Raw genomic sequence first — 26,411 nt, 5'->3', positions numbered from 1 at the left:
TCTCCTCTTTCCGTGTGCGCACATACACGGGAGTTAACCTGTTGGGCTGCTGCTCCTGCCGCTCTGTGACTCCCATTCTCTGTCTGCAGCAGCTGGATCTCCTCCTCTCAGCTCTCTGAACAAGCCAGAAGTCTGGATTGTTTCACTTTTCTCCCAGTTTGATTTGCTGGAATGAAATTTTCCTGAACTGCTGTAATGAGACGTAAGTATATCAGATTTTTGCTTTTGTGCCTGTGTTTTACCTTTCTGTTCCTGGACACCAATTGACATGAAACTGTTGCTGAAGCCTCTGTCCTAGGATCAGTTTGGGCTCTTCTCTTGCTGTTGCAGGAGCCTGCAGGCCGTGGTGAAGAAGTTACCTCCAGCACAGGTAGGTCAGAGGTCAGTGGCTTTGCAGTGGATGTCATGCCTGTTACCTGTTAGTCTGAGCATTTGATGCTTTGATCGCTGCCAATGGTCAGATGCAGGAAACACATGTTCTGTCAGATATTAATGGATGTGCATGCATGCTTGTGTTGGCTTTATCCCTGTGGACTTATCGGGTCTTTGGCTTCACATTCCGCTAACCCTGATAACAGGCAGGCACTGGCAGGCTCCTCGTACAATAACATGACTTCATTAGCTGTTTAAACTCATGTTTGACACCTTACTGTCCAGGAAAAAATAGCATTCCCTATGCATATCAGCTGGATCTCACTTCAATTAAAGTCAAACAGAATAAGATCATTTTATTCCTCTAAGAAAAGGTGCATTTGTTCTTTTAGTTCCAGCACTGACAGATACATAAAACTACATATTTTCTTCCAGTAAATTCCCCAAAACAGACTTTTCCTGTCTGACCTGCAGCCAGATATGTAGCATTACCTGTACGGCCACCCCCATCCCCATTACCATCCTTCCAGCAGGTCAACAACATCAGCTCACACACATGGAAACAAGATGTTTAACTACCCTCTTCTCCAGGATGTTGAGACAATCTGAGTCACAGGACAAAAACTTTCTCCATAAACTGCTGACTCAGGGGCCGTGATTCATTTTTAAATGTAACTCTGTAGTACTACGTTGCATGTAAGGCAACTTTCTCCCATCGTCTGCGAGCTGTGAACTCATTCTGGCCTGCTGAATCAGATAGTGTCCATGTCGATCGCGTAGCAGTGAGATGAGGTTAGCGATCATGTTGAGTGTCCTGATGGGAGACAGAGGAGCCCGGCGTGGGCAGGCAGAGTCATGTTCTTGCATGTGCAGGGAAGTGTATTTAAGTTCTTTCCAGCCATGCTTTTTGTGAGTGTTTGTCCTTCACGTTGATGTTTCATAGTTTATCACACACTTCACATAACTCGCATATTTGTAATTCTGCACCCTGACTATTCTATAATATTATGAACTTGTAGTTATTAATGCATAAATCTCTGGATGGAGGAGTGCCTGATGCAAACAGTCTTATCTCGTGCTGTATTTAAGAGGATTGAGTTTGTCAGCCTGACAGTAGCATGTATGACCCTTGCTTGTTGTAACTTGTTAGTGTATCCGTGAGACAACCCCTCCTCCTCCCTCTGTTTCTGGCCATAAGAACAAAGGCCTTTTCATGTGGCTCACTTGATTAGCCAAGAGTGCTTGTCCCACTCTGTTATGCTTGAATTGTAAAGGAATTATATGAACATAATCATAATCAGCCAGTTTTAGTCTTTATTACGTCTCAGAATCCATCTTAAACAACTCTTAAATCTTATTTTCTTAAAGGAATAGTTCAGTATATTTGAAAATATATTTATTTATATTAATATATATATTATATATTATAGGGTTAAATGAGAAGATTGATATTACTCTCATATCTGTATGTTAAATATTAAGGCCATAGCCATCAGCCGGTTAGCTTAGCGAGCTCAGCATAAAGACTTGAAACAGAAGCTGATAATAACGCACCTTTCAGCAGCTTTAAAGCTCACTAATTAATGCGTTATATCTCATGTTTAAAGTGCTTCCTGGTGTCTTAGCTAGTTGGTAGCCAGGCAACTGTTTCGAAGCAGGAAATAGTCCATTATATTGTTGTTTTTACACTTGATCTTTTATCTGAATTAAACAAACGGGGTGTAAGACTTTAATCAGTGAGCTTTAAAAGCGCTGAGAGGCAGATTTTGTCACAAATGAACACATAAGCTAACTGCTTCCCCATGTTTCCAGTCTTTGTGCTAAGCTAAGCTAAGCTAACTGGCTACAGGCTGTGCCCTTAAAGCAGACTGATATGAGGCTTGTGTCAGTCTTCTCATCGAGCTAAAAGGGAGCAGAGAAGCTTATTTACTTCTGCTGCAAAACAAGAAAAACAAAAACAGGGCATTGATTTGTTTTATAGGTCCATATATGCCTATAATTTTCTGCTGAGATTCCTTGGAAGAACTTTATAAATTGCTACCAATTATAGGTAAAATGCAGGGAGTGTTCAATTGGTAACAACCTAAGCATTTGGGGTGCAGTGTATCATCGTCATCGCTCATGTCTCAGAAACACCTAACATTATCATAATTCATAAAACATGGCTATTGTTAGTACTCACAGCTACACAGATACTGGATTTTAGTTCTTTTTTTTTGCCAGAGCATTTACTTTATTCATTGCTGCTGGGATATAAAGAGAATTTCAACAAATATACCAAAAGATGCCTCTAAAATACAAAAAAACATGACCTACTCTAGCTTTAAACGGCAAGAAACGACTCAGCAAGAAAGCAACATGAACGAAGAGTGATGTTTGCAAGCAGTGAAAGGTGAATGAATATTTTCTTTGGTTTAAACTGAGTATTCTTTTAAGGAAATTCTTCTGGAGACCAACAGCTGCTTTTGCACTAAACACAGTTAATTAATTTGACTATTTGTATGAGCTTTGTCTCTATTTCCCCCCAAATTTGGACCAAATTACAGTTACATCGAAGAAAGTTTCCAGAAATTAAACTTCTTTTATTTATTTATTTATTTTTAAATTGTTAATAATTTTGACCAAATTCCATTTTTTTCCAAAAACAAGAACTGCACTGGGATTTAAAGGCATTACCTCACCTTAATGGCAGACAGCTTTTTTTTTTTTTTTTTTGTCTTTTGTTTTTTAAATAAAAGTGGTTCCTGAAGGCTCAATCTGAGACTTAACATCTGGCTAAAAGACAAATGTTTTTACAGCATAGAAATACAGAGGTGGTGATCCAATCTTATGCCAAGACAGATGTTTTTGTCCGTGAACTCACAGGAAGTGCAGGAAGCAGAGTGTCGAGTCAATATTTCAGCTGTTTCTTTAATTTCTATCAAAGCCAAAGGTTCATACTTGATCTGCCTGAATGACTTAATGTGTTTCTCACGGTGTTTGACATGAGCCCTTCTTGTTTTTCACAGTGAACCCATGCTGCTATTTGCCCTGTCAGCACTGGGGTGTGTGTGTGAGGTATGGGGAAGACAAGTACGAGTGTGACTGCACTCGTACCGGCTACTACGGGGAGAACTGCACTGTCCGTGAGTCCACTTATCCTCATGAGACCAGCTCTCATATCCTCCCTTATGAGTGCACTTTTAAGGAATTCGAAGCATTCTGCTGTTCTTTTGTGCGTGAGACAGAAAGGCTTAGATGGTGGGCTGATGAAAAGGATTGTTTCATTTTGTTGCTGTTAAATCAGGAAATAGAGCAACATAGCTCCTGGCTCACATAGTTAGGACTCCTCGTCTAGACCCAAATATTTGGAAAAATTGGAGGAACAGCCCGAAAGAGACCAGCAGCCTCTGCTGATCTCTTTACTGAACCACCTACTAACAAGGAACCCTCACACACTGTAGTCCTTAATCAGAAGTGATGGATGTAGCTGGCAGTTATGTAGTTATGTCACACTCACTGGGCATAACATCAATTAACCACTGGTCTGATTGTGCTGAGAGGAAAAGAAAGGAGTGGGAGGAAAGGGGAGAGAAAGACAAGCAATGCCAGGAAAAGGGGAAATGGGACTGAGCGATAACATTTACTTTAGAATAATAGTTTCACCTCTTAGACAGGAGAATAGCCACACATGTAGCCTATTATACACAAACAGAATCCATTGTGGGATATCTTTATGGAGCTTGAGGACTGTAAGGAGTCTCTGAACACTTCCCACCACCTTTGATACAATGTTTTCATATTTCATTTATTCTGTCAAAGCAGCTATGATCAACATTTTTCTACTAGCAGTGTATCAGATCACAATGAGTGAAAGGGTGAACAACAGAGAATTATCGCTCAATCTGCAGCTCCCTCAGGAGTTGGTGGAGACTAAAAACAAAGCAAAAAGAGCCAATGCATTTACAGCAGATATGCAGGTGGGGGCGCTGTGGGTAGTTGTCAAGCGTGACTTTAACAGTGTTCAAGTGGATGATAAAGCACCAGACACAAGCAAGACACAAGAACAAAACGTAAAAATCTCTTGAGCAAAAACCTATTCAAAAAATTCTCTGACTGGAAGTGCAACAGTGCTGACTAATTTTCGGGTTTTAGGATTCATTCCTGCAGCACCATATTACTGCAGTCAGTTATTAGCCAATTAGTCCAATCAGATCACGGCTCAGTCTCTCAGAACCAACTGAGGACTCTGATATTTCACCCACCCCCAGGTCAGTCCGCATAGATTAGTTAACATTTACTGGTTGTATTTGAGACCTTTTTGATGAAAATTGATTATAGAAAAAAAAAAAAAGTCTCCTGCAGTTAATCAACTAGTTTTGTGAGAGTGGTTGATGACTGCTAAAATGCAGCAGTCTTGAACGCCTCAGTAAATTTGCTAGTGTTGGCTAACAAGTTCACCATATTAACTTAAAAGAAGATGATTCATCAGTGATGTGTTCACAGCTTCTTTCTGTTTAGTTGATATTGTGCTTTAATAATTCAATTAGCACAGACCAGCTGGCACACGGTAAGGCTGGAGCCTGGATTTTTGGACCCTGGAGCATTCGCCCTCTTTGCCTGGTTGGTGATCCAGCTTTGACCCCAGGCTGCTAAAATTCCTAGACTTCATTCAGTGAATTCAGTGAAGAGTGTGGCGACTCTCAGGTCTGGAACGAGCCTGTGAAATCAAAGCCAAGCCTGCTGATGTGCTGGTGGACTGTGAGATACAGACTGACTCTATCCAGAGTGAATTTCCACTGCAGATTCCCAGCAGCCCTGATTTCCCGTAACAAAATTGCTTTTTCATGTGTCCTCCCACCACAGCTGAGTTTTGGACCAGAGTGCGTCACTTGTTGAAGCCCAGCCCAGATGCTGTGCATTATATTCTCACCCATTTCCGCTGGCTGTGGGACATCATCAACTACACCTTCCTACGGGACGTTCTCATGAGGCTGGTTCTAACAGGTCCAGAATCAGCTGTTCATTCAAAGATATTCACTCAGCACTGTCACATATTCACTGTATCTAATAACCTTTTATTTTTTATGAACAGTTAGGTCCAACCTAATACCCAGCCCTCCAACCTTCAACTCAAAATATAGCTACCTCAGCTGGGAATCCTACTATAATCTCAGCTACTACACACGGATTCTGCCCCCGGTGCCAGAGGACTGCCCTACACCTCTGGGGGTCAAAGGTTAGTCACTCGTTTATATCGAGTTTAAAGCCGTATTAATCAATATTTGATGAGTGTAATGTGACAGGTGTCACTTTTGGGACAAACCCACAGAGATTTAGAAGCCAGCTCGTCTGTTACCCTCAGCCATCCATCCTGTTTCTAGCCACAGCAGGCCGCTGTTTCCCGCTCTGATAAATGGCCGCTGCACGCTACCTGCTCAGTTAGCAGCTAGCTGGTGAACTTGGTGGAACATTTATCAGATAAGGAGTCAAATATTTCCATCGGGAGTTGATGGAGGGCAAAACAAAGCTGAAAGGGGAGTGAATGTTGGACAGAGACACGGCTCCAGATGAATGCTAGAGCTGCCCTGTATCTGCTGCATGTGGTTAAATTTAAACTTCTGTGTTTTTAAGTGATTTATTTATCACACTGACTATTGAACCCCAATACTTTTTGTTGGTAGCATAAAATAGAAATGCGATCTCTTGGGAAAATGAAGGCTGACTGGTGATCCATGTCTGGCTGGCACTGTTTCTCTCTGCTTTCATGTCTCCATTGTAAACTTAATGAATGAATGAAGTCAGATTTTTTCTCCTAATGTTTTCTCCTCCCTCCTCCACCCCGACACCAACCCCTGCTGTTACTATAGTGACTTTTCTTGTTTGGGCAAAGCAACTCAAACGCTGGTATTACTCCACATGAAATTATGCCAATTTCACTTCACCTTTTTGATGAATGTGCTTCTTTCTTCTCTCCAAAGTGGTGTCGATCAGTTCGTCCCCATTGTGACCTTGTGTTTTTGGTTGTTGCTGCACTCTGAGGGAAGTGGACAGTGATCAGTGATCGTGACAAAACTTTCCACCACTGCAGAATTTTGCTATTATAATGCATTAAGAGGTGGGCACATTCGACAGCAATATGTGATCCAGAGGATGTCTGTTGCTCAGTGTTGTTTCAGAAGAAGCTGAACTTAAAATGATGGTTGACCTTGGAGGGTTCAGAAGTGCAGCGTGATGTGTGAGCTGTGTCTGGGCTGTTCTCACAGACACGCTGCTTCAGTATTATGACTAGAGGTGTGGTGTATCTGTGTGTTGCCCTTTGCTGCGTATGACGCTGTGATTTTCCTGTTCAGGCAAAGCTGGGCTGCCTGACCCTGAGCTGCTGGTTGAGAGGCTGCTGAAGAGAAGGACGTTTAGGCCTGACCCCCAGGGCTCCAACCTCATGTTCGCCTTCTTTGCGCAGCACTTCACGCACCAGTTCTTCAAGACCTACAATCGCATGGGTCTGGGCTTCACTAAGGCTCTAGCACATGGGGTTAGTCCATTTACAGCTTGTCTCAAGTCTGACATTTTGGGAAATTACCTCATGTGCTTTCTTGCTGCAAGCTAACTTAGCACAAACAGTGGATCCCAACTAAAGCTAGCCCTGTTCCCAGTTTTTGTGCTAAGCTAAGCCAACCAGCTACTGGCAGTGGCATCAAACTTTAAGTTTTAAAAAATACTGTCTCACTACTATGGCAAGCTACTTAAAATGGATAAAACTGAGGGCTTATACTCTCAAACGACCCATTGCAATAGGCCACTAATTCCTCAGATCAATCGTGTCGGGTAGAAAAAGCCTCACAGTATTCAGCTCCAATGATGTTTTGCCATTGTGGACAGTAACTTACAACAACTTTGTTCTTATGCTTTGAATTAATGCTTGAGTGGATAAAAATTGCAAAAATAAAAGTATCTGGTGACAGCTCTGCATTCCCTGCTAGAAAAACCAGCATAGACCAGCATCATTTCCATGCTGGTCTATGCTGGTTTATGCTGGATTGATGCTGGTTTAGCTGGTTAGTCACATTCCTCTTTCACCCAACCGGTCGAGGCAGATGGCCGCCCACCCAGAGTCTGGTTCTGCTCGAGGTTTCTGCCTGATAAAAGGAAGTTTTTCCTCGCCACTGCCGCCAAGTGCTTGCTCATGGGGGAATTGTTGGTTTCTTTGTAGATAAAAGAGCTTGGTCTGTACCAGCTCTATATGGAAAGTGTCCTGAGACAACTTCTGTTGTGATTTGGCTCTATACAAATAAAATTGAATTGAATTGAATTGAATAGAATTGAATAGCTATGTTGGTACACCAGCATGGTGTTGCTAATAACGCTGGTGAACCAGCATGTTGTTGCTAGTGATGCTGGTGAACCAGCATAACCAGTACGGGATGTTGGACCAGCATAACTAGTACGGGATGCTGGTGACCAGCATAACCAGCATGGAATGCTGGTTATGAACATATGTTGTGCATATAAACATATGCTGGTTTTGCTGGTGGCTGGCTTTGCTGGTCTATGCTGGTTTTTCTAGCAGGGTTGTGTAAACCATAACATCCCCAGCTTGTGTTGAGCCATGCCTTTATATATTTCCCCTCATTCTGGCTTCATTTTTTTGTCTCGTCCTGTGACACATACAGGTGGATGCAGGACATGTTTATGGAGACAACCTGGAACGTCAGCTTCATCTCAGGCTTCACAAAGGCGGAAAACTCAAGTATCAGGTGAAAGAAGCAAAACGGCAATGACTGGAACAAATCATTTCTCTAACAAGACCAGAGTTGTGCAGTTGTCATTGATCAAATAGACATGTTAGCCATGCACAGTGCTGACGATATTTTAGTGTTTCACTTAATCTGCTGGTGTTGACTTCATCATTTCTGAGAAACATCTGCCAAAAGTTATAGATGTAAATATACTTAACATGCTGTCAAGTCATGTATAATCATTGATTGTTCTTTTCCCCATCAGTTAATTGATGGTGAGATGTACCCTCCCTCTGTCACTGAAGCACCCATTAAGATGAGCTACCCCCCTGGGACCCCCCCTGAGTCTCAGATGGCTATTGGTCAGGAGGTGTTCGGCCTCCTCCCTGGTTTGGGAATGTACGCCACGCTGTGGCTGAGGGAGCATAACCGAGTATGTGACATCCTGAAGGCTGAGCATCCCACCTGGGATGATGAGCAGCTTTTCCAGACCTCACGCCTCATCATCATCGGTGAGCTGGACACAGTTTTGATGGAATGGGTTTGGGAATTTTGGGAAATACGCTCAATTTCTTTCTAAGAGTTATTTGAGAATATTGATACAACTCTTGTATTTGTTACAAGCCAGCAGCCAGTTAGCCTAGCTTAGCACAGAGATTGGAAACAGATCAATGTCAGCTCCATCTACCAGCACCTCTGTAGCTCACTAATTAATGTTGTTTCTCTTTAAGTGTAGAAGTGACGTTTGTGGTTCATGGGGGGTTATGTGCTGTAGCTAGAGCTTCTGCTGGCCGGAAGTCACTGCACCCTGCCAAGAAATAGTCCACCACATAACCCCCTAAAACCAGGAATTCGTGTTTTTACACTTTAGTTGTTGTACAGGTTGAACAAACAAGATATGTGTTAATGAGCGAGCTTTTAAAGTGTTTTTAGGTGCAATAATGTGCGTTTAGGTCCATTTTCAGTCATTATGATAAGCTAAGCTAACAGGCAGCTAGTTGTAGTTTCATATTTAAGTAACAGATATGAGGGTGGTATCAGCCGATGTCACCATTCCTTCAATACATTTATATGTATTTTTTTTATCTGTTTGTCAAGAACTGGTGAACTTCTTTAAAAAAAACTGTATGTGTCAGCACACCTCTCCATAAGCTCACGGATGATCGTTTTATTTGAGTCAGCTTGAGTTTGAACTTGCTCTGTCATGACTCAGTTTGAGTTGGTGCTTTAACATTAATCTGCCTGCCCTCCCTCTTTGTGTCTTTGCACGTCTCTCTCAGGTGAGACAATAAGGATAGTGATAGAGGAGTATGTGCAGCATCTCAGCGGATACCTGCTGCATTTGAAGTTTGATCCCACCTTGCTGTTTAACTCCCACTTCCAGTATGGGAACCGAATCGCGCTGGAGTTCAGCCAGCTCTACCACTGGCACCCCTTGATGCCTGACACCTTCTTCATTAACGGAGATGAACTTTCATACACACAGTTCCTCTTCAACACTTCTGTTGTCACACACTACGGCATTGAGAAGCTGGTGGATGCCTTCTCTCGGCAAGTTGCTGGCCAGGTAGCAAACACGCACAGTCAACATAATAATTATGCAGGAATTCCCGGAGTTACAACTAGCCCTCAGTTATCCCGTAACTAAAGGATAGAGTCTAACTTCAAATATGCATGCAAAGTGTTTTTTGGCATTCACACATTCTGTTTTGCAATGAGATGACAGCTACAAAAATGGCTTACGCACTGAACAGAAAAAAATATTAATGTTGTTTTTGGGTTGCCACGTAGAGATTTGTATGTACTGGATGAGTCTTTATGTACAGTACTTTGTTACATTTGCAAGCCTTCATCACAGATGCAGACAAATCAAAGCACGAGAAAGTGAAAAACAAAAATAGGGAATATCTTTAAAACATGTTCATGTCTCCCTGAAGCTATTTCATGTCCAATGTTTTATCATTCTCCTTTGTCCTACAGATTGGCGGTGGCCATAACATCAATGCTGTGGTGACCAAAGTCGCTGTGGGGACCATAAAGGAGTCCCGTCAACTCCGCATGCAGCCTTTCAACGAGTACAGGAAGCGTTTCAACCTTAAGCCGTACACATCATTCAGAGAGTTCACGGGTAAGAGAAACCATGTTGTGTGCAGACCACACTGCACGAAGTGCAACCTTCGAAGCGTCAGATTTATGACTTTAACAAGTCCATGAGAGCAGCTGAATATGCATTCTTGGAATAAATGACATCTGCTCTCTTTCAGGTCATTTTTTAAAGAGTTTTCACCATTGCTATCAATTGCTGCTACAATGTCTTCCATTGCTGTCCTCTGAAGGGTGACTTGGACAGTTAGATATAAAATATGATGGAGAATAAAACCCACATGCTAGTGATAGTAAAAGTCAGATAGAATAAGGATGAAAATAAAGACAATGTATAACAAGATGGAAAATAAAATGACAGAATAATAAAATATAGGTCAGATAACATGGGTGCTTTTAGCTAAATGCTAATGTCAGCATGCTAACATGCTCACAATGACAATGCTAACAAAAGGAACAATGCTTATAGTGTTCATCATCTTAGTTTAGCATGTTAGCATGCTAATATTTGCTAATTAGCACAAAGTACAGCTCAGGCTGATGGAAATAACATTAACTTTGCAGGTATTTGGTCATAAATCAAGGTATTGTACAAACTGGTGATGATGTTGGATGAAAAGTACAGGGTAAAAAAATTAAGTAAGTAATCTATCAAACAGCTGATATTTAATTCTGGACCAAAGCAGTGGCCCGACTGACCCTATGAATTAGTCCTCGGTGCGCTGTATTGTAGATATTTTTATTAACTTTCTCCACTTGTGGTTTCCATTTACAGATAACGAGGAGATAGCTCGCGAACTGGAAGAGTTCTACGGTGACATTGACGCTCTTGAATTTTATCCTGGTATGATGTTGGAAAAAACAAGAGCGGGCGCCATATTTGGAGAGAGCATGGTGGAGATGGGGGCCCCCTTCTCCCTGAAAGGTCTCCTTGGAAACCCCCTGTGTTCGCCAGATTACTGGAAGCCCAGTACCTTTGGAGGCAAAGTTGGCTTTGATATTGTAAACTCTGCCACGCTGAAGAGGCTGGTTTGTCTAAACACCAAGACGTGTCCGTATGTGGCATTTAGAGTACCGCCGGAGGAGCAGTCACAAAGAGGAGTTGATGACAGTAAAGTAAGGACTGATGAGCTATGACCCTTTGCAGACAACAGAAGGTTATGGATTGAGATCCCTAAATGAAGGTAAAAGGGGCTGCTGCTGTTCACACTGTCCAGTAATAATGTAATGTCTGTAGATTTATTTTTAACGAAGTGATTGCAATGCAATGTAACCATTAATTGAAATAAAACTATAAACACAGTGTTATTGGCCATTCATTTAAAATGGCAGTGATAAAAATCTTTGTCTGTCCGTTGGCCTACACCTCACGGTCTCCCTTCCCACGTCCACTTTTTACTCACTGCTTCGTGTGAATCCAGTATTTCTTTTGGCTTTAGACTGAATACCAATGGGAACAGAAGAGACGGTGTGCATTTTCAATAAACAGACTGCACAGCAAGGTTTAAAAGCATGGTCATCTGATAGCTTAGAACATTTGCGTATATTATGATACATATTTGATTTTGAGTGAACCCGTTTCTCTTATTGGTATCATGGTACCTTTTGTAAACATGTATTTAAAAAAGGAGTAATGATGAAGTGACATCATAAGAGTAATGGTAGTAGTATAAGCAGTATATCATATTTCATAGTCATATTGCCCTCTAGCCGTGAAAGTGAGAACTGCACAATAAATCTTCCAGCATATTCCCACATTTCCTACGTCAGTGGGATGAGCCATGGTATCGTGTTACCTTTACGTGCTCTCAGTAAAGTCCAAATTTACAAGTAAATTACTTCAATATATGACCCTATCAGATATTATACTTTGAAATACTAATTTACGTGGCAATAGCGTCGGAATGAACTGCGCAGCTCAGCAGCTGCAAATGGCTGCGGTTTGGTTGAGGTATTTGATTGTAACTAAAACAATGAAGGGAAAATCGGATAATATACACCAAAGATACATCACAGATTGAGTGACACTGATTACTGACGCCGCTTTCAGTGTGTCCACACTATGAATATAGCCCAAATGGCAATTTAGACGTAAATCTCGGCTTTTTTTGCGTTTAATTTTCAGCAGTACGATGTCTCCGTGGTAACTGAATGCGTCATACTTAGGTAGAGTGGCTCGCAGCAGCTAAACTAGCAGATTAGCAGCAGGAGACGGTGAGAACTGGCGATATTTTGCTTCAGTCAGTCGATCATATATCAAGGTAAGATCAAAATCAGTCATTCATACGGAAGTTAAGGCACATTTCTATACTTTTATAGGTGTGTATGAAGTTGGAGTCGAAGTAAATTTAACCGTTACTCGGTTTATGCTAGCTAAAATTCATTGGTGGTCACAGGAAGTCAGTGTAACACAGCTCAGTTAGCTAACGCTAATCTAGCTCACTTTCACAAACGCTAGCAGTTTCTGCCGGTTGGGCCGGTGTCCTTCTTAATTAACAAGCTTATTGGTTTGTCTCTGTTCTCTGTCCAGTGGCGTGTAGACAGGTGAATAAATAGTAATATCCATTAACATCTTGCATGCTAACTAGGTGATTTAGCTAGGTATCGCTGCTGTCACATAGACAGGGATTCTCAGTTAAACGTCAGGTGTGGGGTGTAGGCCTTCGCTCCTACTGTTTACATGTATTAGAGACACTATATTCAAGGGCAGTGGAGGATTATTGTTTTATTTTGTCACCAAATTGCAACTAAATTGAAGAAAAGAGCTGCACGCAGTGGTTAGGCGTAGTATCATCTTCCATCTTGCTGCCAGAAGGGAGAGGGATTTATCAGGGGCATCTGCCTCTGAGTTTCTCCATCTGCGCATATGAGTTGCCTTACATACGGCTCAGTGCATCATTAAAGGCCTTTCAGTCCAAGTTTTGTAAATTGACACACTTATTATAAGCTATGTATAGTGTAGATGTCCTATTTTTTGAAATAAGCCCTTTCTAACCGGGCTATGACAGCTTGTATGGCTGTCAAGCTGGATTATTATGCTCCACTTCTTAATATGATTTGCCAGACTGTTCTGTGACAAAACTGTTAATCTGTAGAGGATTTATTTATGAAGCTATAAAGATGAAGGAAATGGCAGTGTTGTCTTAATTGCAACGCTCATGACACTTTTCAGTCAAATTACAAAACATAATAGAGGTTGGTGTCCTTCTGTAAATACAGTCTGTGAATATAAGGAATAAATGCATAGGATTAGTTTATATTATTATTGCTCAATACACATACTTTACTCTGCAAGCAGTACAAAGATGAAGGATGAGCTCTCAGCCATGTTAATAAACACAAACCTAATGATATCACCTCATATGAGAGCACTGAGCTCAGTGCGGACAAACTTGTTTTAGCAAAGTGAATTGGCGCCCTCATCTAACACCTGATTAACTGCTGCCCTCAGGTGAGCCGTTGTGATGACGACTCTGGATGACAAAATTTTGGGAGAGAAGCTGCAGTACTACTACAGCAGCAGTGAGGATGAAGGCAGCGACAACGAGGAGGAGGAGGGGGAGAACAAGACCATCCGGGACGCTAACGTCGATGAGCCGGAGATAGACTACAGCGCAGATGGGAGTGCTGTCAACACAGGTACTGATACAAGCACAGACACACCATGTAAGACCACCGTGTATCATTTTGTGTCGGCTGATCAAATTTTTGGTAAATAAAAAATATTTGAGTAATGCATTGAAATGTGTGGGTATGAAGTGGGTTTAGAAAACGACTACACTGTATGAACATACAGTAGTACTTCCTCAGAGCATAATACATGTTGTTTCCATGATGACAGTGATGCTGGTTATTCTTACTCAGGACCAAAGGGTGTCATCAATGACTGGAGGAAGTACAAGCAGCTGGAGGTGGAGCAGAAACAAGAGCAGAAGAACGAGATGGAAAGACTGATCAAGAAGCTGTCAATGACCTGCCGCTCAGACCTCGATTTGGAAAAAGACAAAGAGAAACAGAAAGAGCTGCAGGACAAAATACAAGGCAAAGTAAGTAGGAAGTGGAATCTCTGCACCTTCATCCTCTATTTTCTAGCCTCTATTTTTACACAGAATTGAACTGGGTGACACACTTGATTTTACTTCGCATCAATGCACCTGCCAACTATTTGACAGTACGCTTGTCTTAATGTCCGGAGAAACAGGTTTTTCCTTGTCGTAGAGTTATAAATAGCCAGTTAAGAGACCAGTAATCTAACAGTTCAGAATAAAAATCTGATTAATTGGAGCATCTGTAAAAGGTGTGGCCCTTGAGATTGCACTTATTAAAGGAAGATTTCAAGGGGCATCCTCTAAAGTCTCAGTCGTAACTTTTTTGGGATTCAGGGTTGTAGATGCATCTTCACCACACTCTGCAAGAAAGCAGCAACCAGCAAAATGTCAAACCGTTCCTTTGACTACCTGTAACTGTTCTCCTCTCTGTCTACCCCACAGATGACCATGCAAGAGTACAACATGCTCCAGCAAGAAGAGGATGATGAAGACTTCCTCCAGCATTACCGTATGCAGCGCATTGAAGAGATGCGGCGTCAGCTCTGCCGTGGCAAACGCTTTGCGCAGGTCTATGAGCTGAACAGCGGAGAGGACTTCCTGGAGGCTTTGGACAAGGAAGACAAAAGCACACTGGTCATGATCCACATCTACGAGCCGGATGTCCCGGGCTGTGAGGCCATGCGAGGCAGCCTGCTTTGTCTGGCTCTGGAATACCCGCTGGTCAAGTTCTGCAGCGTCCGCAGCTCGGCCATCAGCACCAGCGCACTGTTCAGAGACAGCGCTCTGCCGGCTCTGCTCGTTTACAAAGGAGGGGACCTGATCGGTAACTTTGTGCGCCTCACGGACCAGCTCGGGGAAGACTTCTTTGCTGTAGACCTGGAGGCCCTGCTGCAGGAGTACGGCCTGCTGCCTGACAAGCCCGCCATCGTCCAGAAGACGGTTCGCAATGGAGCCATCATACAGAATACTGTGAGCGATGAGGACTCTGACCTCGATATAGACTAGAGCCATAATATATAACATGCATTATATGCTTGGAGAAGTTGAGTACACAGTCTGCATGGACAATAGATCACTTTTATGTATGTGGACCCCCGTAGTGACGACGGACTGAGCCAGGATTTCCATTTTACTACTCACACGGCAACATACAACCAGCATTGAAGCCAAAAGTAAATGCACACAAATCAGAGTTTCATCATTGCATCATTCCACGGTAAACATGAGTTAAATTTACTGTAGTAAGAGTAAATCCTGTTGTTATACACAGCGAGAATGACGTAGGTGTTTAAATGTTTTGCTGAGCTATGACTGTCAGCTATTTATTCCTTGTGTTAAGGCACATCTCCCTGTTTTGTTCCATGTGCATCCTCGTCGGATTAAATGTGTTCCACTCTGTAGAATAAGAAACCTTCGGCCCAGACTTGACTTTAAGTTAATTTTCTAACTTTTATATGTGCTGTACCATTTCAAATAGTGAATAGAAAAATAAACAAATGTTTGGACTCACTGCCTGTTGTGTCTTTATTTATCTGAGTTGTCCAAGTTATGAGTGATGGACAATAAAACCACAAGGATCTCAGGAATGTCAAAAATATTTCCGTCAGGAGAGAGGAGACCAAAAACAGATCATTCATCCCATTTGTAGTCATTTATTGTGTTCACAGGTGAGCTCAAATGAATACTAGTATTTACACACATTATGGACCTTTTTCACAGCAGATATTTTGACTCGGGTGTAATTAATGTTCATTCACCCTTAATGTTGTTAGTTCCACCGGTGCTTTTTCCTGCTGTGACGAGTCAAAATCTGCAGTGAATAAGGTCTGCTTACAATTACTTGAAAAGTTTAATTTCTTGACTTCCTGAAATCTGGACTTTGGGTACACAGAGTACCTTTTCTGTATGTGCTCAATAACTATAATCATCACTATCATAACAACAAAAACAATTCCTATGTAAGTACTTGATAGATTAAAAAAAAAACAAATTCCACACATAACCACCATGGAGTCAGGTTTAAGGTCCAAGACCAGAGGGTGCCAGATTATAAAGCCTCCTAAGGCAAATTGTGATTTTTGGGCTATATATATAAAATTTGACTCGACTTGTTTAACGTCCTATAGCAGAGCTTCCTCTGTGACCATACACCAGCGTCAACAGGCTCCTTTCCACTTCAGTAAATTCCCCAGAGGTGATTGATCGAACACAGATTGTGGATTGGTCAACTCTCCCAATCCTGCCCACTCAATAATCACTGGGAACAGGACGAGCCAGGGCTGCAGCTGATCTCTGTAACTGCATCAAAACTCACTATTCAGGTATTAGTTTGTGTATTGTAACTCGTCACCACAGGCCTGACCTTACATTGTTTGAAAAATTGAGCGCATTCAACAGCAGCTGCAGTGGGCGCCAGGCTAATGTAGCCTACGAAGAGCTCATCAGCAGCAGCAGCAGCAGGGTGAGACAGGGTAAGGTCAGCAGCAGGAGGGTCGTTTCTTCATGGAGGCGAGCAGCTGAGCCGTGCAGGTCATGTGCACAAAAGGCATGCTCCAGCAGCAGATGGGTCTCTGCGCTGATGCCTGTCAGGAAGGGAGAAATCTGTCACACCTTCTCATAACTACTATTGGTGTTCAGCAAATATGGTAGAGCTGATTGACAAAACATTTCTTCGTCCCTCTGGTGCTTGCATGACCCGTAAGCCTAACTGCAGCATACATGGCCATGAAATCAATGCCAACTAATGGTATGGGCTCTGCCACAACTTGTACGCTCAATGCAGCAAATCTGCTGGAAGCTTGTCACATCTGCTACTTGACCTCTGCGAATTCACTGAAGTCTATCAGTCATGATACGCACCGTGTTCCGACCATTCGTCCCACAGGTGCTGGACGTCCTCATCGTGATGTTCGTGGTGCTCGTGGTGATCTTGGTCTGTATTAAACACACAGAAGGGAAATGTCAAGTTAGTTACAGACAGCATGAAACGTGTCAGTCCTCTGGGTGATGTCAGACAGCTAACAAAGAGAAAGCTACGTGAGAACATGAATGAATGAGGGCGGCAAGGAAGGGATGGAGTGAAAACAGACACAAACAGGAAATGACAGGAATGAAAGGAGAGAGCAGACAGCTGATTTGACCTTGGGGGCCAAACACTTCAGAAAATGCACCAGAGGGCAAATATTCGATATCCAAGCAGTGCATATCTTTCATCTTCTATCTTATAATTGTTCAGTATTTTTTTGGTCCTCACTGAGATGCAAGTACATTGAGTGCAATGTTTAAACCGGATTCCTTGTATGTGCACATATACTGTGCCCATAAAGCAGATTCTGATTCTGATTCTTGGGATTAAACTCTGTGAAATCAGAAAATAATGCCAGGTAATGTGTAATATTGTGTTTTTCAGGTTGGTGCAAAGGTTTTATTAAAACAAGACAAACACTGTTGAATGATTAACACAGTTACTGCTTTGAATACTGTTGAATATTTCAGTGTTTCTAATTCAACTCTATGTTGCACCCAATATAACTTTCTCCAAAGTCCTCCAAACATGTTCTGTTTGTACTCACATGTGTATTAATACTGCATATACAAAAGTTAAACTCAGTACCATTTGAGTGATGCCAGAGCATCCGTTTGAGTTCCCTGAGGGCTTGGGTGAGGTTCTCCAGCTGGTCATGAAGGTGGATATTCTCCTCTATCAGTGCATGAATTGTATCCTGCAGTTCAAAGCTCCAACTTCGCAGGACCAGCAGAGCCAAGGGCATGAGGACAAGCACCGGCCTTAGTCCCCTCATAGCGACCACAGCACACAGACTATCGCATCCTCACAGACACCAACCCCTCTCAGGTACGTCCATGTGAAAGAGATGCACTTCACTGCAGCAGTGACTGGTGCGGTATACGTTAGCAGCTTTGACTCAAGGGGAGGTGACAACAGTTCGTTCTTTCTTTCCAAAGCCATGAGTGGAAAGCTGCCAGTGGGCTGCTTTAAAATCTATCCAATGTTTCTACATCACTGGTCACAGTGACTAAAGCAACAGAGGCCCTGTTTGCTCCAGTATAATCTCACCAAATGAGAATAATATGCTTAAAATATAGACTGTGCAAGCAAAGTGTTCAGTTCTTCTGGGATTTATGTAAAATAAGAACAAAAACACAGGTGAAAAAGGGAGCATGTGCCAACTGGATGCACAGATAATCAACAGAGACAGGCACCCTCCTGCTATTTAATTAGATGCAGCTCATTTATGTCACATGTAGTCCAGCACACACATCGTCACTGGGACATCAGGACTGTGTGGTGAAGAGGATCGACTGGAACCAGCTGTTTCCAGTCTATCTCTGTATAAATATTTGAAAAAGTTGTTCTGGACCTGTTTTTTCAGGTGTTTTGACAGGCCCAGAGAAAAAAAAAACACTATCATTGCCTCTAAATAATCTGGATTTCAGCTATGCTCAAATAGTTTGTTCTGATGGTGAGATCTTTCAGCTGAGTGCAACAAACTTCACTAGAAATAGGTCAGTAAAACAAAGTGCACATTTACTGACCTATTTCTAACCACAACAGCCAAAATACTTGCATCAGGTTGTGGGATGTTTATTGCACACGCTTCAAGAGCAAGTCTACTGAATTATTACTTTTACGCACTTCACAAACAGCTTTCCTGTTTTTCTGTGAAGCTGTACTCCAGGCGTTTACTGTGCGCAGCTACTGGTTTTGAACTGTTTACCCGAGACCTCCACAATTTTTGCTCATTCACGCTGTCCCAGAAGAATTAGTGACTACATGACAATTATGCAATAATACATGTTTAGTATAATTTAGTTGATTACCAAAGCAAATGACTTGTCACATCTGCTAAATCTGCATATTAGAAATACCGACGTGATCCTGGGGACAGTTAAGACTCTGGACAATGTGTTTTTGTTTTTTTTTCCAAACAAGAAGCTTTTATTCATTAATCATGTGTATCAGTTTATGCTGTCTTGGCAGCCCTGGTGCGCTTCTTTTTGACCACAACAGGCTTCTGGCTCTTCAGAATGGCACTGGCACGACGCAGGGCAGCCTGTGGAAATGAATTAGACTCAAATTACGCTCTTGACACGTGTGAATGAGAAATTACCAATGTGGAAAGTACATTTGAGATTGTGCCGCATCTTGGATGAAGCTCACCATGCGCAGGTCCTTCCTGTACTTGTTCTTGCTAATGATGTGCCTCAGGCTGTTGAGGGTGGCGCGGGAGTTCTTGTTGATGGTGATCTTCTCGTAAGAGGTGGCAGGTTTGTGTTGGCCTGTGCAGGCAGAAAACATTTTTGAGTGTAACCACACTGGCTGCAAAGATCTGAACATAACACACGACCTAAGACTGGGAAAAGTCTGAGGTTATGTAAACCTTAGTGAATGCAGTCTATGGAACATCCTAAAGCAGTCAATTTGATTTCTACACTTTCTGCAATTCAGAGCATGGACAACACAGTTTTGAATCAGTGTAAAGTGATATCACGAAGCGACACAAAAAAGTTGCTGCTGCCTCTTCAGAATGCACCTGATGAATGAAAAATACTTCAAACTGTTACTCCAACTTCATTCAAATTACTGAAATACCTTAACAACAGGTAAAGCCAGTTTTCATTCTACGCAATAAATCACTTGCTTTACAGACACAGGAAGTGCTTGAAGATGGAAACAAAAATTCACCTGCACGCTTCTTCAGCACGACGACGACTCCCTTGCCATCGGCCGCTGGCTGCACACCTACAGTCTTCTTGTGCACCAAACCATTGAAGCGGAAGGAGTTCCTGGACTTCAGGTTGTTGGGCTCCTGTCACATGAACGGATTTAACTTTAGATCACCTACTGGACAGCTTGTACTATAACAGGTGACAGTAACATTCAGATAATTATGCATTTATTTCACCATCAAGATCAGTCCCTTTGTGTCTTGTTTGCTACATGGCCCATAATGAGCACTTACTTTGCTGTACTGACAGTTTAACAGTATTACAGGCTTTACTGTTAGAACGCAAGCAAGCAAGGTGCAATGTAGGATAACAAGCAGTGTAAGTGCCATTTGACTTTAATCAAATTAAGACTTTTGAATGCTACTGCCAATCCATGTTCAAAGACAAACCAACGTGGTTTTCCTGAGATTAAGTAGTGGTAGTGGTAAAAACAGAACACCCAAGTAAGCTACTTTTCCAATACGGTCTCACCACATAACTCAAGCCGTGGTTAGACTTTGTAGGTACTGTTAGGTTGAAACAGGTTTGATCGGGGGATCTGATCAGACACAGGCCTCGTACTCACAGTGCTGTAGGTCTGTCCGTTCCTCTTGATGAGGAAGCTGGAGCAGTTCCTGATGACCATCCACTGCAAATGGGACGACATGATAAACCTGGGCAAAACAGGACCAAATGGTGGCGAAATTAATTACAAAGCCAACTCAAAGCAACTTTAACAAAAGTCTTGAAACTGACAGACGTCATTTTCCCTTGCTGTCATTTCGTTAGCGACTGCCGTCAGCTAAACGTGTTCACTTGGTTTCTCGATTTGTATCTTAGCTACCGCGAAGTGAATTCAATGGACCAAAGTTTAAGTACTGTCACATAAAATACGGAGTGTGATTCACGTTAGCACTCATATCTGGGGAACACAGAGCCGTTGTTACACACGGTATTACGGTTTGCTAAAGTTAGCTTCACAGTTCAGCACCAGGGATTGACGCACCACGACGAGGCCCAACTTGGGCGACATGCTCACAAATCTATCTTTCCCTCTCTACGCTACTTAGGTGCATTTCCTGCCACCTGGGATGTGCACAAGAATCAGCGCATCAATGATAGCTTACTTTCTGCGACTAAATTCAAGCGGGGAGACACAACATATATACTTTAGTAACCGGCTAATAGCTGCCGAAGCGACCACGTTACCTTTTAGCGGAGGAAAAGGACCGGAGAGAGCGGAAACCGCTTTACGGAACCTCTGTCACAGATCATTGCGCACTTAAAACTGCATCTTAAAAAAACATTTTATATCGAATCTAAAATGTAAAACGTTTAAAACATGTACACTAGATTTATAGTATGATTACATACGTGATTCTACCAGTAATATCATATTATAACATATTTAGAGTGTCATTTTATGGGGTACTAGTTATCCACAAGCCCGGCGGAGGAACATCTCACCGCTCTCGGAGAAAAACTGACGTCATAAACATGCGCCTCGTGTTTACAGACCAACGTCAAATAATTCAGTTTGCAATAGTCAGCTGTTTTAATCCTAAACACGATGGTTCTGTTCTAAATTATAACAAGAAAGCACGTGGAGGAACAGTGTACAGAAAATTGTATTTTTGGATGGATTTTGTGGACGTCGTCTAAATGTCGACGTAATTGGAAGCTGGGAATTAGCATCATCAGGGGTTGAATTAATTTGTAAAACCGCTCTTTACAAAGTTACAGTGTGGCGCAACATGGCATCTGCAAGCAGTGTCTTAATGTGAGAAGTCAAACATGGATGATGAAGAAGATCTGGAGACACTTGGTGAGCAACTGTATACTCTGATTTATCCCAAACACAAGGAGGATGCTGGAAAACTCACAGGTGAGGTGACCCGATTCAAACTCAGCAGAATGTATATGATAGTACTTTGAAAATACCACATAAAACCAAAGTACCCAAGCCTGTCTCTGTGTTACAGGTATGTTGCTGGAGCTGCCAGGTCCTGTCCTGGGTCAGATGCTGCGCGATGAGGCCACGCTGACTGCAGCTGTGGAGAAAGCCCTCAGAGCCCTGCAGCCCACACAGGAGCCCAGGTACTGCAATGGGCAGGGGGCTGTCAGACGCTTTTCCAGCAGAGTCTGAGGAAATCATAAGGGTAGCTTGCCCGTGAAGGCAACATCAGCTATTTTCAGCCAAGTTTAGGACAGTGTATAATTTGGGAACAAGACACAGTTGTCAGATTCTTAAAAATGGCACAGCATGGATTTGAGTGTCAAAAACCTTTTGTGTACTCATGTGATTGCGCGGCTTTGCAGCAAGGTAACATGTAAGGACGAAGATGACGTGTCGGTGTCCTCTGACTCTCTGGGTGAGCAGCTGTTTGAGTTGGTGGACGTTTACAACACCGGCCATTCACAGAAAATCACAGGTAAGCAATCAGCACTCGGACTCAGCAGACACCAAAGATAATGCCACATAATACTGCTTAGACAGGAAGCAGCTAATGAGTCATTTGCAGACTCTTAATGTTTTAGAACAGGTTCAATTCAACGGTAACCACTGTGTGCTAAACTCAAGGCGATTTCACTAACAATGCAAGTTTTATTTGCTTTTCCAAAACAATTTAGTTTAGTGGTTTTTCAGTTTCATTTTCCAGTTGTGTGTACATTTTTAGCCATGCAAGCAGCATTTTTTTATTAATATTTTTATAGTGATGAGGGCCCATGAGTCTGAAATAAAGCTGAAGTGAATTTCAGTAATCTGGTATTGTCACAACACCAAAAGAATCAGCAAGAGACGACTCTTCATGCAATTCAAAACACGCTCTTCCTCAAAAAATCCTGTTTTGATAATATTTGATGTTCGATATAGTTTTGATTTGGCTTATGACCTTTTTTGGTTTTGGGGTGATAAAGGCCTTACAATCCATTAACACATGGAAGAAGGACTCTCAGGTTGATCCGGATCAGGACATACAGCCGATGTCCACAGCACGTCTTCGTGCCACTGAGGATCTTTGCTCTCTAATGCGGCACCTTCGTGCATCATGTCCCAGCAAATGTTAGCAATGCTAACACGTCAAGCTAAGCTGGTGAACAAGCTAAACATCACACCTGCAGCATGTTGGCACTGACCCCATGAGCCTGCTGCCATGCATTCGTGTGTAAGTCGAAGCGTTGCTGTGCTCAGCCTCACAGAGCTGCACGCATGGTGGTGGGTGCTTCGTCTCATCATCACCTACATGCACATTCATTTATGGGCAACTAGTGAGTTTTAAAACACGATTCACTGTTCTTCCACAGGGATGCTTCTGGAGCAGCACAAAGAAGCGGTTTTAAAGCTTCTCTCAGATCCAAAGCTGCTGGAGGAGCAGGTGAACTTCGCCCTGAAGATACTTAAAGAGTATGTTGCTTATCAGTGTTTGTAGAATACACCAGTGATGGAAGATGTGCTCAGATCCTTTACTCAAGTAAAAGTTCTACTACCATAGTGTGAAAATACTCCACTGCAAGTAAATGTCCTGCATTCAAAACCTTACTTAAATAAAAGTATGCAATTAAAGTATCAAGCCATAGTTTTCAGTGGACAGGTAGGGTCTGAAAAACTGTAATCTGAAAAGTAGTTTCTGAAGCTGCAAGAGAAATTAGTGTAGTGAAAAAGTACAAGATTGGCCTCTGAGATAATGTTGCATAAAATGGAACTACTGCTAAAATGCAAGTATCTGGAATTTGTACTTAAAGTACTTGTGCTAATGTACTTAGATTCCATCTTCAGAATATACTTAACGCTCATAACTCTGTAATATATTAATGCAAGTGCATAATAATGCATTCTCCTGCTTCTCCTTGTCCTTCTCAGAGTGCATCTTCATACATTTCTTAGCCCAGCCGTATCTCTACCTTACAGGCCGCTTGCAATTTAAATATGCAAATTGAAAAATTGAAAAAGAACCAATGTTCACTGATAAGTTACAGTTAAACCACTTGTTTGAAATAATGCTCCTGCTGCTTCCCTTCAGGCAGAGCATGGAGGAGACGGATATCAGTGACTCGTCGGACGCTGACGACACAGAGAGGCTGGGGGAGAAGCTGTTCTCGCTGGTGGAGGAACTGGATCCACTTCATGCAAATGATATTACAGGTGACCTGATTGTCTGTAGGGGCGCTCCCTGTGAATATCAGCCATCCTCTGAGCTGTACCGTCTTTGGAAGATTGTGCGTGTGGATAACACGAACAGTATTTTTGTTCTACTCTATTCTCATGCATCTGTTTGTGTAGGTATGCTGCTGGAGATGGACCCAGCTGCTCTGCAGCCGCTGCTCGGTGACCATGCAATGCTGGAGGCTGCTGTTCAGAAAGCACAAGCAGCGCTGGACGCTTAGAATTGAACTCTCTCTCTGCTTGAACAGAAGAGGACTTTCCACACAGTTACTGACTTTGACAAACTTGACCATGATAATACAAGTCACCTATTTCATAACCAGCTGTTTTGGAGTGAACTTGCTGTTTGACTGGACTTGGTGTAAATAATTGAAGGGTCCAGTGAGCCACTTCTTAGCTGATTACATTGATATTGTCCCTTTCTAATACGGGTGCTCACTTTGCTAATACGGGATAGTCTGTCTCAGATAAATGGATTGAACATAAGTGCCATTGCTGTATCAGAAACATTAATCAGTATTGCTCCACTGGGAGCCAAACTTCCACAACACGACATCAGAATCATTGTTTCTTGATTAAAATGTTTACAGCGGGCTGTTAGAGAGGATTGTCAGTCTGTGAAAGAAGTGCTTATCTAAGCGTTGCCAACATTCCTGCTATGATGATATATGATTTTGTTTTTGTACTGTATGCATAATGGTGTAAGTGTACATTGGTGAAATGTCTTTGCCAACAGAAAATACAACAGATGATACTTTAGCGAAGGAACCAGTGTTGGTCTGTTGGTCCACCACTTTCATGTCCCCATAGGTAAATTGCATGACATTGAAACAGTTGTTTGAAACTCTGAAATCTTCTTAACTTCTTAAACATGTTTATTTATACTTATTGTTAGAGTAAATATAGATTAAAAAAAAACCATTTTTTTTAAAGGTAACTGGTTTTGGGCACAACTGAGTGTGCCAATTGCTGTGTGGTTTGAAGAAAGTCGAGCTCAGGTCCTGCTGGAGATCGTGATAACCTCCTCTGTCTGTTGACAGAGACCAGGTGGTGTTTTTTTTGTTTTTTTTCAAAACCAGTTAGCTTTTGGGCACAACTGACTGTGTCCAACTGCTTTATGGCTTGAAGAAGACTGGCAAACCGGAGCACCCGGAGAAAACCTTACCATCATCAGACCTGTAGCCTCCTGCTAGCAGGACTTGATAGTTCACCTAGTAAAGGGCTTGGAAAAGACCCTGCCCACAGATGAAAAGAACCTGCGGAGGCAGCTGCGTTTTTTTGGCGGCGACCTCAGGTGACTTTCCAGAATGGAGATAATGTATGATTCAATTTCTGGGTCCTTTGTCTTCATAGAAACCAGCAACATCTCTGCACTGCTCCACCTCTTACGCAGTTCCTTGAAAAGCACCTTATCAAGCTTTTCAAATGTTTCTAATGTGATATCTTCATCCTCAAATTTGGCCCATATGCATTCAGTCAGATGCGCAATGATGTCCGCTGGATGTTCTGTGTTCCAGTCCATGTTTGCTTTTCTGCAAAGACGTGTCAGCAGCTTCTCCATGAGGACCTGCACAAACATTTTGCTTCTTTTGGCCTTCAGGGGGTCAGGTGTCGCTGGGGGAGGCTGTGCAGCTGTGACTTCTTTTAACCAATCGGCTGATTCCACAAGCTCTTCAGTCTCTGTTGGTTCTTCTGACCGATTGGCTGGTTCCACAAGTTCTTCAGTCTCTGTTGGTTTTTCTGACTGATCGGGTAGTTCCACAAGTTCTTCAATCTGTGCATGCTGTGGTGAGTCATATTCCAGTAGACAATGCGTTATCCTTCGACTGGAGGTTTCAGACTGAGTGTTCAGCCACCAGCTCATCAGTGCCAGGTAGATCCATGCTTTCTTCCGTATGTCAGCAAACATGGAGGAATGTGACCGAGGAACAGCCAAGGCGTTGTTACTTACTAACCTAATGGATGCTGGGACTATCTCAGGCATCTTCCGACCTGTGATGTAGTTATACATGATGCTACTGAATGTGTCTGTGAACACCAGGACCTGACGTTTGGGGAGCTTTTTGAAAGACACTCTTGCCAAATCCTGATTTTCAGCCTGTTTCTGTCCATCCAGCTGAAGCAGAGAGCTAACAGTAGATGCGAAGGACTCCACTGGCTCCCTGCCTGCAACATGAGTGTCCGAGCGATATTTGGCAGAAAGCTTTGCCGCCGTGCGGTGAACCAATGCTGTGGAAATGCTCTTGGTCAAAAAAGTCTTGACACTTTTCTGCACTT

At 42.5% G+C, this 26,411-nt stretch overlaps 3 protein-coding genes across 5 annotated transcripts; 2 read left to right on the top strand and 1 right to left on the bottom strand.

The window, feature by feature from the left end:
- Positions 1-91: 91 nt before the first annotated feature.
- pdcl (phosducin-like) lies at positions 92-15,752 on the top strand. The gene is made up of 14 exons (XM_070989427.1): positions 92-202; positions 287-370; positions 3,381-3,497; positions 5,218-5,358; positions 5,447-5,590; positions 6,705-6,886; positions 8,025-8,108; positions 8,356-8,602; positions 9,371-9,657; positions 10,071-10,218; positions 10,969-11,328; positions 13,650-13,832; positions 14,058-14,239; positions 14,684-15,752. Exons 1-14 carry the CDS (start codon positions 196-198, stop codon positions 15,245-15,247), a joined length of 2,730 nt encoding a protein of 909 aa, XP_070845528.1. The 5' UTR covers positions 92-195; the 3' UTR covers positions 15,248-15,752.
- A 3,417-nt stretch (positions 15,753-19,169) lies between these two features.
- rpl28 (ribosomal protein L28) lies at positions 19,170-21,207 on the bottom strand. 2 transcript variants are annotated; one of them, XM_070989623.1, is made up of 5 exons: positions 21,179-21,207; positions 20,556-20,643; positions 19,947-20,070; positions 19,422-19,540; positions 19,170-19,314 (listed from the first exon to the last, which is right to left on the bottom strand). In XM_070989623.1, the coding sequence occupies exons 2-5, from the start codon at positions 20,634-20,636 to the stop codon at positions 19,225-19,227; spliced, it is 414 nt and encodes a 137-aa protein (XP_070845724.1). In that variant the 5' UTR covers positions 20,637-20,643; positions 21,179-21,207; the 3' UTR covers positions 19,170-19,224. The 2 variants fall into 2 exon arrangements, with proteins under 2 accessions (XP_070845724.1, XP_070845725.1); XM_070989624.1 differs by having other exon boundaries at positions 21,097-21,180.
- Positions 21,208-21,457: 250 nt separating this feature from the next.
- On the top strand, positions 21,458-24,898 carry LOC139348762 (uncharacterized). 2 transcript variants are annotated; one of them, XM_070989089.1, is made up of 6 exons: positions 21,458-21,854; positions 21,952-22,066; positions 22,289-22,401; positions 23,276-23,375; positions 23,992-24,113; positions 24,252-24,898. In XM_070989089.1, exons 1-6 carry the CDS (start codon positions 21,764-21,766, stop codon positions 24,353-24,355), a joined length of 645 nt encoding a protein of 214 aa, XP_070845190.1. In that variant the 5' UTR covers positions 21,458-21,763; the 3' UTR covers positions 24,356-24,898. The 2 variants fall into 2 exon arrangements, with proteins under 2 accessions (XP_070845190.1, XP_070845189.1); XM_070989088.1 differs by having other exon boundaries at positions 21,668-21,854; positions 21,934-22,066.
- Positions 24,899-26,411: the final 1,513 nt, after the last annotated feature.

This window comes from Chaetodon trifascialis, chromosome 20 (genome assembly GCF_039877785.1).
Source record: "Chaetodon trifascialis isolate fChaTrf1 chromosome 20, fChaTrf1.hap1, whole genome shotgun sequence".
Classification (NCBI taxonomy): domain Eukaryota; kingdom Metazoa; phylum Chordata; class Actinopteri; order Chaetodontiformes; family Chaetodontidae; genus Chaetodon; species Chaetodon trifascialis.
The sequence above is the reverse complement of the archived record's forward strand: the minus strand, read 5'-3'. Positions and strand labels throughout refer to the sequence as shown.

Bases quoted from the DNA above. Each gene is read 5' to 3' on its own strand.
- pdcl (XM_070989427.1), top strand. The intron at 8,109-8,355 runs GTGAAAGAAGCA...TTTCCCCATCAG, and splicing joins GCGGAAAACTCAAGTATCAG to TTAATTGATGGTGAGATGTA. The intron at 11,329-13,649 runs GACCCTTTGCAG...CCCTCAGGTGAG, and splicing joins AGTAAGGACTGATGAGCTAT to CCGTTGTGATGACGACTCTG.
- LOC139348762 (XM_070989088.1), top strand. From the start codon at position 21,764: ATGGATGATGAAGAAGATCTGGAGACACTTGGTGAGCAACTGTATACT. The intron at 22,402-23,275 runs GTAAGCAATCAG...GTTCTTCCACAG, and splicing joins CCATTCACAGAAAATCACAG to GGATGCTTCTGGAGCAGCAC. The intron at 23,376-23,991 runs GTATGTTGCTTA...GCTTCCCTTCAG, and splicing joins GCCCTGAAGATACTTAAAGA to GCAGAGCATGGAGGAGACGG.
- rpl28 (XM_070989623.1), bottom strand. From the start codon at position 20,636: ATGTCGTCCCATTTGCAGTGGATGGTCATCAGGAACTGCTCCAGCTTC. The intron at 19,541-19,946 runs GTGAATTTTTGT...CTGCCTGCACAG, and splicing joins CGTGCTGAAGAAGCGTGCAG to GCCAACACAAACCTGCCACC. The intron at 19,315-19,421 runs GTGAGCTTCATC...TCATTTCCACAG, and splicing joins ACAGGAAGGACCTGCGCATG to GCTGCCCTGCGTCGTGCCAG.